The sequence below is a fragment of the Eubalaena glacialis genome, chromosome 10, assembly GCF_028564815.1.
Source record: "Eubalaena glacialis isolate mEubGla1 chromosome 10, mEubGla1.1.hap2.+ XY, whole genome shotgun sequence".
NCBI lineage: Eukaryota > Metazoa > Chordata > Mammalia > Artiodactyla > Balaenidae > Eubalaena > Eubalaena glacialis.
The window spans coordinates 107,697,996-107,714,300 of record NC_083725.1 but is presented as its reverse complement, the minus strand read 5'-3'; the positions used below and the strand labels follow the sequence as shown (position 1 = coordinate 107,714,300).

The following is a 16,305-nucleotide window of genomic DNA, read 5'->3' as shown; positions in this document are numbered from 1 at the left end:
ACTTTTGGTCCCGTACATTTTGATCAGGTGAGCTGCGTGGCCAGCAGGGGGCAGTGCCAGCCAAACCTTGACTCTAGGGATTTCAAGGTAACCCTCATGCTGTAGACTCAGGGGTAGGACCCCCTTAGCAGTAGTTCATGCTCCCATTTTACAGAGAAGGAAGCTGAGGAAAAAACAGGGACGGCAACATGCCCAGAGCACAAGTGAGAGCAGAGCTGGGACCCAGTCAGGGCCTCTCCCAGGAGCCAGGGGTCTGGGATGTCAACTTTGGATTTATAGCCAACTGCTCTTATCTATACATTCACGGGGGTGAGGGCTGGCATGAGGGTGTGGGTTAAAAATATTCATCTCATGAATATAAACAATTGAAATATGGCATAATTTTTATATTTCCATTTAGGTGTTTCTTCCTTTTTAAAAATCCAGACACTTTGAGAAAATTAAGTGGCCTGGGCTGTCTCCTTCCCTGAGACCCTGGACTGGGCCCCTGATGCCCAGCACTACCTGGGTCCCTGTCATTTTTCTTCTGCACACAGTGAGGGCCCCAGCTTATTCCGAGGGTGCTGTGGTTTGAGCCTGTTCTAGGATGGTGAAGGGATGGCCCAAGGGATGGGCAGGGGCCTGGTCTGGGATTTCCGACTCTCAGTCTTGAGGGTCACATTGCTCCCTGTTCACAGAGCCCCTGTGTGCAGAGGGCCTTGGATTGCTCTTCCCACAGAGACCCATCATCCCTCCTCCCTCCCTCAGCCCCTACTAACAGTCCCCAGGCTCACCTGGTGGGGGACGGGCAGCCTGGTCAGGGGGCTGAGGCCCAGCAGCGGGGTGGTGGCCATGGCAGCAGCGGCAGCCATGGCTGAGGAGGCAGCCAGAGGGTCCACGGGCAGCTCCGGGCTCTGCTCCTGCTTCACCATGACCGAGCACAGTTTGTGTCCCAGCACCCACGCTCCGTGTTCCACATCTAGGGAAGGGGGCAGGACCCAGGCTCAGGGGACTGCTAGAGCAGAGGGCTCAGCCCCTCTCCTGGCCCCTTGGAGCTGCTCTGGACAGGACTGTGGAGAGATGCTAGGGTATACCAGGAGGCAGGTGGAAAAGGGCAGGGGGCGGCGCTTGTGAGGTAGGAGGGCTGAGTGGGCTGGGGCCAGAAGAGGTGGGGGCATCTTCTTCATTCAGCAGTTTACAGAGTGGGCTTGGACAACAGACCCCTCCTGACTGGCTGTGTGACTTTAGGTAAGTTGCTTAACCTCTCTGAGCCTTAGCTTCCTCATCTGTAAAAGTACCTGACAAGAAGTAAATGTTCAATAAATGGCAGCTATTGTGAATACAATTATTGTTATTCAGTAAACATCTGCTGAGCACCGTGCTAGGTGCTGGGGATCTGGTGAGAGTCACGAGCAGTTTAGCGCAGTTAGAACGCAAAGGGAAGGAGAAGGTGGGGTCAGAGAGGCCAGCAGGGATGGCATGGCCTTGGAGCTGCGACTTTGTCCTAAAGGTAACAGGGAGGCACTGAAGAGTTTTAAGCATGCTCAGATTTGTAATGTTGAAAAAGATCATTCTGCCTGTGTGTGCAGACTGGCCCGGCAGAGCGAAGCAGGGAGACCCGCAGGAGGCTGTTGAAATTGTCCAGCGAGAGAAGGTGAGGCACATGCTAAGGCAGTGGCAGTGGGGATGGAGAGGAAGGAACATACTGGAGACAAATTTAGAAGGAAGAATCCACAGGACCTGGTGCCTGGGGGGGCATGTGGGGCGTGAGGGGTGATGCTCAGGTTTCCCAGGGCAGCGTCCACCTCGTGGGCCTCCTGGCCTCACCTGGGTCACAGGGCTGCTGGGCATCCCCCCTTTTCCTGATGGGTGCCACTCGGCGTCAGCCCTGCCCCTGGTGGCCCCAGCACCTGGCTCTGGTGAGGCAGAGGTCTGAGGAGCCAGCATGGGTGGGCTAGAGGGGACTCTAGCCTTTGGAACCCACTGTGGGTGGAGAGAGGGGTCAGCAGCTGCCTGATCCCACCTCAGAGGCTAGGCCCTGCCCTGCTGGGAGGCTGAGGGCCTCAGTTCTGGGCTGCAGGCTGCCCCTGGGCTCCAAGAACACCCACAATCTTCCCAAATTACAGGGCCAGCCCGCCGGCCTCCGGGAAGCTGCCCCCTGCAAAGGACCCACAGACAAACTGCTCTAAAAATAGACTTGGGGTGGTGAGGAGTTGCCGGGCTGGGAGGCTGTCCACTCCACATGCTACCCTTCCCCAGGCTGGGGCCTGACACCCCATCGAGGTGACCTCCAGAGGCTGGGCTGAGGCCAGGGCACACAGGGAAGTTGAGACCTCCATAGCCACGAGCCCTGGAGCCACTTAAAGCCCCAGAAGGTGTCCCTGCCCTCAAGCGGCTGGATGGGGGCCGGGTACAAAGTCCCGTCTCTGCCCTGGGGAATCTCAAAGACCCACAGAAGCAGCTCACATTTCTTGCACTGAGTCTAATTCTAAGCTCTTGCTGCATATGAATTTGTGTATTCCTCCCACCAACCCTGGCGGCAGGCACTGCTATTCTGCCCATTTAAGAGTTGAGAAGATTAAAATACTCACTCAAGACCACTGTCCTCCAAAGAGAAAGTGGAATAAGAACCCTGTTCATGGTTCTAGACACGATAGTTTTAATAGGACTTTTATACACATAAGGAAATAGTCACTAATTTTATACACACACACACACACACACACACACACACACACACACACACATATATATGAAATGTGCTGGGCACTGACTGAGCTGGGTACTTTTCATATATATATTTTTAATCCTGGCCAGAATTCTCAAGATACCTAGTGTCTTCATTTTGTAATTGAGGAAACCGAGGTCCAGAGAGGTTAAGCAACTTGTTAAAGATCACACAGCAGCCGGTTGAGGCACCAGGATGCACACCAAAGCCAGTACCCTTTAGCACCCCTTAAGGCTGGCAAGTGTGGTGGTGGCATGGGTGTGAGGTTTAGAATCAGGGGGCCTGCTTGCTCCCAAGTCCCTGTTCTGCATTGACTGTGTGCATAACCTAAACAACTCAGCTTTCCCGAAGTCTCATTTTCCTTATCAGACAAATGCGGAGTATGATAAAAGTGATCCTGACCTCACCTGTGAGTTGTGAGAAACAAATGAGATAATAACACGAAGGCACTTTGTAAACTGGAGAGTGCTATAGAAATGTTTATTGTTATTCCCATTTGTAGATGAAGAAACTGAGGCTTATCAAGGCTAAGACATGTGTCCAAATATGATGGAGCCATATGAGGAAATGCCTAAAGAGACCATTTCTAGGTGGGGCACAGTCTGGAGTTCTCAAATGTTGATCACCTGAGAGGAAAAACTCAAAGGGCCCTTTGCTTAAAAGGGAGGGAGGTGGGGGAGAGGAGAGCTTTAGAGAACCCTACCTTTGGCAATAAAAGTAGGGTGCAGGGGAGTTCCCTGGTGGCCTAGTGGTTAGGATTCCGGGCTTTCACTGCCGGGGCCCGGGTTCGATCCCTGGTCGGGGAACTGAGATCCTGAGATCCGTGTGATGTGGCAAAAAAAAAAAAAAAAAAAAATAGGGTGCAGGTGTTTCGCCCAGGTAACATCTCAGAGGACATCACAGTGTGAGGAGGTGGTAAGGTTCTAGAGTCTTGGTGACTTGTCCACATTTATTGTTTAATCCTCCCCTCCCCCCCAGCTGTTCCATCTAAGGCTGGTTCCCAGACCTAAGCATGCATCAGAATCACCTGGAAGGCTGGATCCTCCCCACAGAGTTTCCGATCCAGCAGGTCTGGGTGGGACCTGAGAATCTGCATTTCTAACAAGTTCCCAGGTGCTGCCCCTGGTCTGGGACCCACCCTTTGCACATCACTGACCTAAGTCAGCCAAAGACCCTCTTGAGAAGTGCCCTTCTGGGTCTGACTTGCGGAAGAACAAAAAGGCGGGGGGCTCCCCTGAGAGGTTTTTGTGGGAGCCCCCTCAGGTCTGGTGTCCCTCCTCGGGTCTGGTGTCCCTCCTCTGGGTCTGGTGTCCCTCCTCGGGTCTGGTACCCTGGGCCCCGCCACCCCTTCTTACCTTGGGTGGTGTCCTCCATCTTGATGGGCACAATGGGGCTCTGAGGTGCCGAGTCACCACTCAGGGAGTAGCTGTGCTCAGCCTGGATGCCCGGCGTGGGGGAGTCCAGTTCCATGTCCAGTAGAGGGCTCTTCTCGTCCAGCACGGGGTCATCAAAGAAACTGCTGAACAGGTCGTTGGAGAAGTCCTCCATGTTCTCTGCAAAGTGGTCCAGGTGCTCAGGGAAGTGCTAGCAAAGGGGGAGGGGAGAGGAGGGAGTCAGCTCACCCTGGAAAGGGGGCGCAGATGCTGCTCTGGTGGTGCCACCAGCCCTGCCACCACCACCGCTGTCCCTGCAACCTCCCCATTACTCTTCCCTCCATCATTAATACCACCACCACCACCACCAACTTCCCCCCGGCCCACATCATCATACCAACTATTATCATTTCTATCACTACTGTCACCCCGTCATCACATTACTGCCACCACCACCTCCACCGCTGTCTCTAGCCTCTCCGTCAGTATCCTCAAGGGTGAGTCCTGGATGGTGTGAAAGAATCCAGGCGATAGGACACAGGGCTTTAGTGCTGGCTCTGTGACCTTGGTCAAATCACTTAGATTGCCCAAGTCTGTTTCTCAGTCCACCCTACTTCCTTCATGGGAGGACTAAGTACTAAAGAATAAGTGTATCTATGCCAGCAAGTTTGCATTCCAAAGGCAATATCAGTGACTTTTGTATTCTCTTTTGCTGGAATGCAAGGTGGTGAGATTACCGAGGACTCTGCCCCCCTCATTAGTACAGTCCCCACTTGTCCGCGTGCCTCCAGTGTCTCCCTTTTCCCAGCCATTCTTTATACCAAGAGATTAGGCTCCAGAGCCATATCATTTGGATTTGAATCCTGGCCCTGATGCTCCTAGCTATGACTCAGTGCCGTTCAAACTGTGGGTGGTGACTCATTAATGGGTTGTGAAATCAATTTAGTAGGTCACGACCAGAATTTAAGAAAAAAGAAAACAGAATAAAATAGAGTAGAAAAATATCAGAGTGCACATAGGGAAGTTAAATACTTGGTAGATTTTTAAAATCTCAGTTTTGTGTATGTGTGTGTGTGTATGTTCTTGGGAAGGATGTAAAATATATTTCTCAGAAACAAAATAGTCTGAAAAATATTGGGCTCCACGATCCTGGGAAAGTTGATTAATGTCTCTATGTTTCATTTCCTCCTTTGTACAGTGGGGATGATAATAGTTCCTATCTGCTAGGGTTATTGTGAAGATTAAACAAGTTAATGCATGTCAAGCACTTAGAATAGTCCCTGGTACATAGTAGTTACTCAACAAACCTCTTATTAGTAAAGCATCCAGTGGCTGGCACATAGGAGGTGCTTGTTTTTTCTCTCTAAAGAATTATAAATATGTAAGGAAATGTTGTTCATTCTTTTTTTTTTTCTGGCTGCACCACACAGCATGTGGGATCTTAGTTCCCTGACCAGGGATTGAACCTGCGCCCCCTGCAGTGGAAGCAGAGTCTTAACCACTGAACCGCCAGGGGAGCTCCCTGTTCATTCATTTTTTACTGACTGAATGAATTTGCTGGGGCTTTGCTTCTGGCCCTGGGGTCCCACCTGGAGAGTGGGTAAGGACTGACTTCTGGAGTCCGGAGTTGCTGGCTTTCTGGCCTGGAATACTTGGAGCCTGTCCTAGCCTGGAAGGGATGAGCAGAAAAGCCCTCTGTCTGAGAATAAGATTCAGAGCCACATGAGCATCTGTGTGTGGGGGGCAGGGGATGAGCCCAAGCTCTGCAGATAAGCTTGCTTTTGACTCCTAGCTCACTCCTTGCTAAGTGTACTTCACTTCTCTGGGTCTCAGTTTCCTCATCTGTAAGGGGGAAATAATAGTTCCTACCTCACAGTGTTGTAATGAGGATCAAATATTTGTTAGGTGCTTAATGCTACCCTCATAGGATTATGAGGATAAAATGAGGAAATACATATAACACATGTATACAAATAACATATGTATATATCTATACAGCAAACACATGTAACACTGAGAACAGGGCCTAGAATGCAGTGAGTGCTCAATAACTGTTAGCCATTGCTATTATCAAAAGCCTAACTCTGGGCCTGAGGTGAACGGAGCCTGGAGCCAATGCAGGGAGGTGGCTTGGTCCTCCCCCCAAACAAAGCATGGATCAGAGAATCCATGATAAAATGAGTTCAGAAACCCATCGTCTTAAGTACTCTCTCCTCTCCCCAGCTTGTCAGAACTTACCATCCCTATCCTACACTTTTCTTGTGGTTTTAACTTTCTGAAGTGCTTTCATACGCATTGTCTTATCTAATCCTCACAATTACCCAAGGAGACAAGGAAGTTGCATATCTATATTTGACAGGTAGGGAAACCGAGGCTCAGGGAGCCAAGGAAAGCAGGGAAGCATCCACAACCCCAGTCACACCCCAGTCCTCCCCCAATGGCAGCAGACATTCCCCTGATAGGGAATTGCCTGTCTGTCAGACTGTGAACTCCCTGAGGTAGTAGGGTCTGGACTTGTTCACCTGCTGGGTCCCATCCCCTGGCCCAGGATAGACACTCAACAGCTATTAGTGGAGGGACAGGGCCTTGTACCCCAGAGGGCAACGCCATCAGTATGTCATTCGTCCATCAATGCCTGGGGTGAGGCAGTACCAGGAAGTCAGAGGCTGAACAAGTCTCCAAGACTGTGATCCCAGCCAAAGGCCATTTACAGGGTGCAATGCCCCCCAGCCACCTAGCCAGCCACAGTCTGGACTGTGCTAGCTACACCCTCAGCAGAGTCTGGGTCAGCCCACCTGGGGGCGCCCTCTCTCTCCCTCTGTCTCTCTCTCTCTCTCAGGGTCTCTCAAAGGCCTGGTGTGAGGCCCAGTGGGAGGGGGTTGTGAAGAGCCTAGTGAGTCAGCTGCTAAGGTATTTCTCCGGCAGCTGCTTCTCAGGCGATAAGGGTTTGCCAAGCCCTTTCCCCGGGCCTGGGAGAGGAGAGAAGCTTCCTCCAGTCTGGGCCGGGGTCCCTAAAGGATTCCAGGCAGATGAGCCAGGTCCTTCTCAGAGACCCCTTTTGGGGTGCCCGCAGGCACCTGCTGAGGGAGATCAGTTGGTCCCCGCTTTGTGAGCAGTCCCACCCCACCTGCTGGAGACAGCAGCAAAGGCCCAGCAGGACAGAGCTTCCAGAGGGTGGGAGCCAAGTGGAAGGGGAGGGCAGCCAAGGGGCAGGCGGATTGGGGGTGGGGGACACTCAGAGAACCCAGTACTCCTTGCTCAGGGCTTCCCTGTGTGCCGGGTGGACCTCTGGGGGCCACGGTGGGATGTCCCATCACCCCAGGTCCACCTCCTGCTCATGCGAGCGTGCCAGAGGGCCTCCCTTTAGAGAGCTTTGAGCCCTATTTCTATCTGGTGTCTGGCCTCTCAGAGCAGCCCAGTTATGGCTGGTTTATACCATCAATTTAGAGGCAGAAGGGACCTGAGAAAGCCCATGGTCCACGCCCCCTCTCCCCACTTGCTAATGAGGAAACTGAGGTCCAGAGAGGGACCTACCAGGGTCACACAGTGAGTTGGTGATGCTGAGGGAGGGGTTATCCGCAGCTCTGGGGCTGCACAGGAATGTGGAGCAACTTCTCCTTCCTGTCCTCTCTTCTTCCTCTGTACCCACCCTCCCCCCAACCCTGGAAAGCCCCCTCTGGAGATCTCAGGCCTCCTCAGCTTCAGCAAGGCCCCTTGTCCCTTCTCCCACCCCCCCAAAACCACACCCAGCTCTTTCTCCAGTTCACACACATAAAGTTCAGGTTTCAGACTACCTGGTGGAAAATGATTGGGGGTGGGAGGCAGGATTCTATAGAGGGCAGGGAGTCAACGTTCTGAGGGGGATAGGGTTCTACTGGGGGTGAGCGTTCTACCGGGGGTGCCTTTCCAAGCAACTGGGGTGGGAAGCCAGAGAAGGAAATATTATGATTTGTTTCCCTCCTTGTTGAAGACTTTTTCCAACAGTCTTGCCAATATAAGCTCCTTCTCGGCTGCCACGCGCAGCCGGCGCCGGCTCCCCTCTCTTGGAGGACAGGTCCCGAGCTCTCGGGCTCTCAGCCCCGCGCACCTCTCCCCCTCCGGAGCATCTCCTCCCGCAGCCGGGTCTCAGTCGCCAACCCTTTAAGTTTAAAGAAGGAGCGTGTCCATTCGGTCCCGCGTGGCCCACGAGAGGTTAAACGGCGGCGCGCGGGGGCCGCCCCGCGCCGGAACCCAGCATGCTCATTGGTCGGATCTGCGGAGGTCGTGGCCAATGGGAGGAGGCTGCGAGACGCCCGCCGCTGGAGCCGCGGGGAGGGGGCGGGAGGAGGGCACGGCTCGCGCGGGGGAGGGTTCGCGGCCTCCGCCGAAGGCGCGGGCTGTGCAAGGTTAGAGTGTATTTGTCTTGTGTCCCTTTCTACACCTGGGGCAGAGGCAGAGATGGCCCCTTTGAGCTTTCAGGTGCTCCTGGCAGTTCTATGGTGCCCTAAGACCCTTATCAGCTGCGTGGCCTCGACCCTGCACTGGGAGCCCGAGGAAGTGAAGACAGAGGGGAGGTCAGGCCCCAGTTCTTAAGTTCCTTCGAGGCTCTTCCAGCTCAGCTTCTTCCTTCCCTCCTCGAATAATCCTACCTTGGGCGCACTGATGGGGCAACGGGGTCTCTGTCCCAGGTAGGGGGAGGTGGGACACTCCTGGGCGGTAATAGCGCCGTCTGAGGCTCCTCTCAGTTCGCCTCCCCTAATTCCTCCCTGGGGGTCGATGCAGAGAGAAGGAAAAGCTCTGGGGGCGCGGCTGTCACCTGAGGGTGTGTGTGGGAAAGAGGTTCCCCCACCTGCCGCAGCCTGAGAGCGCCCCCTTCTCTCTGACCCCTACCCCTCGGTGCCTGCACCCCCATCCCGGGCTTCTCCCCCTCCCCCGGTCCAGGCTGATTCAGTCTGTGTTTGGGGAAAGGAGGGAGGAGGCCGGAGTGGGTCCAGGCTGAGCTGTGGGATAAGGAGTGGGGGGAATGCCGAGCCCGGACATTCCTTCGGAGAGAGTGAGCTCTGGGGAGCGATGGGAGGAGAGTCCTCTCACATTTCCCCTTCCCCTCCCCCGCAGGTTAGCCTCCCCCCCTCCACTGACCCATACATTCCGGGACGGTTACTTGCCTCGTGGTCACTAGAAAATTGCCCCCATTTCTAGCTGAAGGGCCACCAGTCTGAGTCACTGTTGTGCCCTGTGTGTGGCGGTGAGGGGTGAGGGGTAGGGTCAAGAGAGAGCAGGGAGGGGCTTGGGGAAGGGAGGTGGGCCCCTGGGTACCCAGTGGTCCTCCTAGTCCTTAAGCATCATCATCCAGTCATTTGGGGATAGGGGGAGATCCAGGCATCTTCCCAGAGCTAGACTGGAAGGCTGTCCTATGAAGGAAAAAAGGCCCTAGACTGAGACTCAGGAGGCCCCAGTTCAAGATCCATCTGTGCTGTGAGACCTGGGCAGGGGCAAGTGGTGTCTCCTCTCTAGGCCTGTTTCCCCATCCATTCCCCAACATAGTCTGTGTTCCTACTGAGGCAGGGGTGGCAGGCATAGGGTGAAGTGGGCTAGTCCTCAGAAAGTGGCCTCTTTTCCTCTGCTCTGGCATCTCTGGGGACTGTGAAGGGATGGAGCCAGTTTTCCTCATCCCTGGAGCCAGCCCCTCCCTGAGCCTTCCTGGCAGGGCACAGGGGTGAAGGGAAGCACATTGTTCCAGCCTCCAACCTCACTCTCATCCCCCATTCCCCACAGGCCCGGGGAAGGCGGCTGCTGAGGTTTCATATTTTCCCCCTACCGAACTCTTCACCACAGAGCCCAAGTCCAAATAAGCAGAAATGCTTCCGTGTGTGTGTGTGTGTGTGTGCACATGGTACACAGACGTGGGCTGTGAGGTTCTTTCTTACACAGGGAAACACCATCTCCCTGACACCACACAACATAAGATCCCCACATTTAGACACATTCAGACTGTTCCCTATACAGCCTGGCACAGATACTAATGCACATACACACTCTCTGGGCTCACACGGGCTGACACTGGCAGGCACTGACACAGACCCAACAAGGAAACACTCCTCAGATGTGATCAGACAGACACAGACTCCCATGTGTGCACACACACACACATACATGCAGTTACCCCAGACAGTCACGGTCACAGACATGGGCATGCACACTCTCACACAAACACACACAACATCTCACAACACCACAGCACTGAATGCTGACTGTGCCAAGCCACGTGCCTGAGTCATGTGACCCCCTAGCCAGGGAGCGTTGGGAGTCCTGGGCTCGCCTGGGGCTGGGACGGTGAGGGCTGGGACTGGAGGAAGAGTACCATGGTGAGCTTTTCTGTGCCTGTGTGCTGGAGAAAAGAAGTGGGAGAGGAAAGGGCAGGCTGGTGCCAACCACAGGCTGCCGCTGTGCAGAGCAGGGTCCACAGTCTCTGCAGCCCCCAGCCCTGTTAGTCTGGCTCTCCAGTTCCCCCTCCTGACACTGTGGTAGCCCTTCCCTGGCCGGACCACAGGTCCCTCAGGAAAGTGAAGAGCTGGCCTACAGGTTCCCAGCCAGCCCCTGGCATCTTCTGACCAGGCGGCCCATGTGCTATGGCTCAACCATGGGGTGGGTGCCAGGTACTGTCTGGGCAGAAGGAAGCGATGGCAGTTAGTGCCGCCGCCCAGGGCTGGGATTAGCTGTGACTGGCACCGCTGAGGGCACAGCAGCCCAGGGTCTGGCTGCTGGAGATGTTGGTCCATAGGCAGTAGCCGGAGGATCGCTGTGGGACAGCTCAGGACACTGGAGACTGAGTGCCAGGGCTGGCGCTGGGGGCCTCTGGAGAATAAGGGCATCTAGTCCCATCCACTTATTCATCACTCGTGCATTTGTTCAGTGTTTACTGAGGACCTACTGTGTGCCCAACCCTGTGGATACAGAGATGAACAAAGCCCAGTTCCTGCTCCCAAAGCGCTTCCTGACTAGTGGTGTGACCACCCATTTATGAAGGTAGGTCCAAGGCTTGAACTCTGATCTGTCTCCAGAACATTCTCCACCTTGGGATTTTCTAACATAAATATGACTATGTGACTCCCCTGCTCACTATCCACTAATGACTTCCTCTGCCCCAGGACAGTTTCCAACTTCCTTAGTATAGCCCGAAATGATCCAGCCATGTCACCTCTGTGTCTCGCTGTGTCCAATTCTCATCTGTGTCTCCAAAGCCTAGCACTGGTCCCAGCACATGGTAGGTGCTCAGCTCTTTGCTGAGTGACTGAGTGACTGACTGAATGAGTGGGCTAATGAAGGAATGTGCCAATGAGCAAATGGACTGAGGCCTTTTTTTCTACAGCTGAGCCTCCAGGAGTGACTGCCCTGAATTCCGCTCTGATGCCAGCTTGCTCCTGCTCCAGGCAGTTTCCATGCGCCTGGACGCCTTCCCTCAGCTCCTCCCTGGTGGGGCCTGTTGTACCCATTCTCTGGGTTGTTCTTTCCCAAGGTCTTTTTGCTCTTAAGCCCCAGCCAGACCAGGTACCTGGGGACGACAGCCCCCAACTCAGCTCTAGAGGAACTGTCCCCAGGGTTAGGCCAGGTCCGAGAGTATAAACGGAGCCCAGTGGCCAACCGGCCGAGCTGCTCTTCCGGCCCCTGGCCAGCTGGAAGGCCCTCTTGGGCTGGAGCCTGCCACCAGGCTCTGGCTGGAATTCCCTTGGCCTCTTCCCTCTCCTCTGTGCACTCAGCATTCGGCCTCTGGCTTCCTCAGCGGTCCCGGGCCTGTCTGAGTTGTCCTCAGGTTTTATTTTTGGAAGAAGTTGCATTCTCTCTCCTTATTTACTCCCTTCCTTCAGGGAAGGTGTGGGACCCCTGGGCTCGGCTGGGGATCAGGCTGTGACTCCAGCCCCTGGGGTTTGGACTTCTCTGGGGCTCCCAGGAGGGGACCTCCAAAGATTCCTGACCTGATGCTTCAAAGCCATCTGACTCTGCCCTCCTTCCCCCACCCAGTATGTGACTAATGCCTGCCCCTGCCCTTCTTGAAGAGCGCCACGATAGCCAAAAGAAATCATTACAATTTTAGAGCTGAAGGGAATTCTGGCATCATTAGGTCCATCCCCTTTTACTGGTAGAAGCAATGTAGTTCAATGGTTATAAGCAAGAGAGGCAGACAGATCCAGTTCTAATCCTGGCTCTGCTGCCTACTGTGTAGCCTTGGGCAAGTTACTTAACCTTTCTGAGCCTCTGTCTCAGCTATGAAATAGGGGTACTTATATCTACGCCACCTGTGAGGTTGCTGTGAGGGTTAAATGAGACAACATTTGTAAAGTGCTTTGTACAATGCAAGACACATAGAAGGCTCTTTTCAAATGTAGCTATTATTATTATTATCATTATTATTACAGAGAGGAAAACTGAGAGCCAAGGGAAGGAATGGACTTGCCCAGGATCACACAGCTCAAGGTAAGCAGCCATTCTCAGAGTCTTTCCTCTGTCTCCATCTCCCTTCCAAGGAGAAGGGAGGGGGCAGGCACCAGCCCAAAGGAGGAATCTCCTTGAGTCAGTCGCATGGGCAAACCCCTGGGTCTTCCATGGCTGCCTCCTGCATCAGGCCCGGGCCCTCCTCTGACTCAGGCTTTTCCTCCACTGCCCCAGGGGCTTCTTGCTCACTGGGGGTGAGAGGTCCAGGGAGGAGACCCCAGGCTGAAGATCCACCTCAGCCCCAAGGTGGACCCCAGGCCAGTGGTACTATGAGAGGAGGGGGAAATGCTGGGTCCTGACATCACAGAGCAGAGAAGCTGGAGCCACAGCCATGCAGGCCAGCTGGGGCCCTTCCAGCACGTCCAGATGTCTCAGGAATGTGCTGAGCTGGGAACCACCTCACTCCTTCCCTCACCACCCCCAAGCCCTCATCCCTTCATATGCTTGCTCAAGCTCTGCCTCTGCCCCACCCCCTACCCTTCCTCTTTCATCTCTCCCTGGGAGAGCCTCGTTCCACTGTCCCTCTGGTTCCTTGCCACAGTCCAGCTCCCTCTCAGACCTCTGAAGGGGTCACCAGAGGCAAGAGCCCTTCCCTTTCTGCAGACCCCCTGGTCTGACTATGACGGGTTGGGGGGGGAGATGGAAGCCTGAGCTAACTGGGAGGGGAAAGTTCTGAGCAGATAGTGCCTGCCAGATCCCAAATGTGGAACTGATTTGCAGCCCTGGGAGAGAAAGGGGTGAAGGCTTTGGGGTGGTAGAGGGCAGGGTTGGGCCTCTTCTCCGGGAGGATGATGAAAGGGGCTTTGGGTATCTTGTCCCAGTTGATGGGTGGGAGGGCCAAGGAGAGGAGGTGCCAAGCTGGGCTGGGCTCAGAAGGAGGGCTCAGATCCTTCTAGGCCGCTGGGATCAATGGGGACATGCTTTGCCTGATAATGGAGGGTCCTGAGGGGGTGAGGGAACCCCATTAGGGTCTTGGGGTTGGGCCAGGAGGCAGGACATGGTTCAGACTGGAGCTCTCAGCCCCAAAGAGGGACAGCTTGTGTCTCTGCAAGGGTGGAGTTGCCTTGGGCCTCCCCAGGCCAGCCTGGCCCCAAGTGCTGGGGATGAGAGAGCCAGAAGGGAACTGGTACTCCTGGCCAGTGTGAGAGTGACATCAGGGCAGGGGGTAGAAATCAGAGGAGAGAAGGGACCTGGGGTCAGTTGCTGCCTCGGGCTGCTCTGGGCACAGAGAGGGGCCCACAATGCTGTCTTGGGGGAGAGGCCCTGATCATCCAGACAGGCTGACAGCTGGGATGCCCTAATGGACTCTAGACCTCCTAGCACTGAGACGGTTCAGGGGAGTTGGGACCACTGCCCTGTCCAGCTCAGAACTATCATTGAGAACTATCACTGGCTCCCTTCTGCCTGCTGAAAAAACTCCCAGCTCCTAAGCACAGCATTCAAGGTTTGTCACAAATTGATCTCAACTTTCCACTATAGCTGGAACCCCTCATCTTTCCTTTCCCTCCAGCCTCATTGGATGACTGCTCCCAGTTCCTTAAACCTGCTGTAAGCTCCATGGCTGCAGGGCCTTTGCTTGTACCATTCCCTGTGCCTGGAAGGCCTTTGCCTTTTATCTCCTCATTCTAACTCCTATCATCCTTTAAGGCCCAACTCAGTGCTGCTTCCTCCAGGAAGCCTTCCTTGATCACCCAGCTGGAAGAGTCTTCTCCGTCTTATACCACTGTAGCATTCATAGGCCACTGGTTAATATCATGCCTTGAACTCTTAATTATCCACAATGGGACCCATCTCTCCTTCTAAACTTTAACCACCTTGAGGGTAGGATATAGGATGGATTTCATCCTCGAACCCTCTGCAGGGCTTCACACAGACACTGGCATACAGTATACCTAATAACAATAATAGCTAATATTTATATGCCAGGCACTGTTCTAGTTCCTTCCATGCAGTACCTGATTTAAGTTTCAGAAGATCAGGTAGGTACTATTAGTACTGCCATTGAATGGTTAAGGAAACTGAGGCACAGAGAAGTTAAGTAGCTTACCCATTTTATTTAGTTAGCAAGTGGCTGAGCCAGGATTTGAACCCAAGCTCTGATTGCAGAGCTTGTGCTCTTAAGCACACACGACAACACTGGATGTTGAAGGAATAATGATCAATTTCCTGCTGTCCGATCCCAGCACCTAGTACAGGGCCAGATTCAAAATATGGGCCCCCATTCCAGGCACTGGGTCCTCACCTGGGGCCCCAGGTTTGCTCATCCCTGGCCATCCGTCTCCTGATGCCCAGAAAGACAGCCCTGAGAAGAGGCCTGGGGTCTTTTGCCTTTACCCAAAGAAAACAGCCTTTCAGCTCCAGAGAGGTCCAACAGGTAGGCAAATAAAATCCCTATGATTACGGGTCAACAAAGGGACGAAGATGGGACATTCCTCCAAGGGCAGTCCAATGCTGAGGACCGTCCTTTCGGGCAGTGACAGCAACAATCAGAATAAAAACAGCAGCAACAACTACTGTTTATAGAGGGCTTGCCGTGGGCCATGCACTGTGCTAGGCTCTCTGCAAGAGTTATCTAACTGAGTCCTTGTAAGAACCCTGTGTGCTACAGTCATCCTTACTTAATGGATGAGGAAAATAAGCTCAGAGAGGTTAAGGCACCTGTCCAAGCTCACACAGATGACAAGTGGTGAGAGCCAGGATTTGCTCCCAGGTCTGGGCAGGGCTAAAACCGACCACTAATGGTCACCCCACCCCACCTCAGGTATGGCTTGGCTCCCCAGCGCTTGTCGAGGTATCTGCTATCTGACCTGTGGACTTGCTGTCTGGTCAGGTGGGGTCTGGGAATAGACACCAGGTCTCAGGAGAATTTCTGTTCAGAATTTGCCCAGAGTGGAATGGATTTAGAGTCTACAGCTCAACTTTTCCCCAAGCTCATGCAACTTTGAGAGCCCATGATTTCTTTAGCTGGGTAGTGAGTACCCAGGTATCCATTTTATTACACTTTGTAATTCATATACATGCATTATATATATTCTCTTATGTGCACGATATATTTCATAATAGAAAAGGCCATCATAATTAGGAGATTGGGATTAACATATACACACTACTATATATAAAATAGATAACTAACAAGGACATACTGTATAGCACAGGGAACTCTACTCAATATTCTATAATAACCTGTATGGGAAAAGAATCTGAAAAAGAATGGAGATATATATATATATATGACTGATTCCCTTTGTTGTACACCTGAAACTAGCACAACATTGTAAATCAACTATACTCCAATAAAAATTAAAAAAAAAAAAAAAGAAAAGGCCATCATGATAGAGTGAAAGGTAGATGTAGGATTTAGGTTAAGATTCACTACGTGATAAATAAATAAAATCCACCTAAAAAAAGAAAAGTACCATCAAAGCTGGAAGTGTGGAAGTGTCCTTTCTCCCATTACCCATCCACCCACTCGTTCATCCATCCATCACCGCTTCTCACTCCTTCCTTCCATCTATTCAATAAATAAACATTTCCTGAGCGCCCAGTCACTATAGCTATAACTAGTGAATAGATAAAAACAATTGCCTGACACTCCCTGCCCTCAAAGAACTCTCAGTCTAGTTCAGCAGTGAGGAAACCAAGGCCCAGGAAGGGGAAGTGATTTGCCCAAGGTCACACAGAGAGTTAGGGAGATGAGGTGAGGAGAGGTGAAAACATTCTAGGCAGCGGGGAACACATAGGAAAAGGCTTGGGCCT

The 16,305-nt window shown here is 53.2% G+C and overlaps 1 protein-coding gene across 1 annotated transcript in view; it reads right to left on the bottom strand.

The window, feature by feature from the left end:
- CREB3L1 (cAMP responsive element binding protein 3 like 1) overlaps positions 1-16,305 on the bottom strand; it is a 35,368-nt gene that overhangs the window by 12,073 nt on the left and 6,990 nt on the right. The window contains exons 2-3 of the mRNA XM_061203292.1: positions 4,063-4,291; positions 774-958 (exon numbers count right to left, since the gene is read on the bottom strand). Coding sequence (XP_061059275.1) covers positions 774-958; positions 4,063-4,291 — 414 coding nt within the window. The remainder of the gene's footprint in view (positions 1-773; positions 959-4,062; positions 4,292-16,305) is intronic.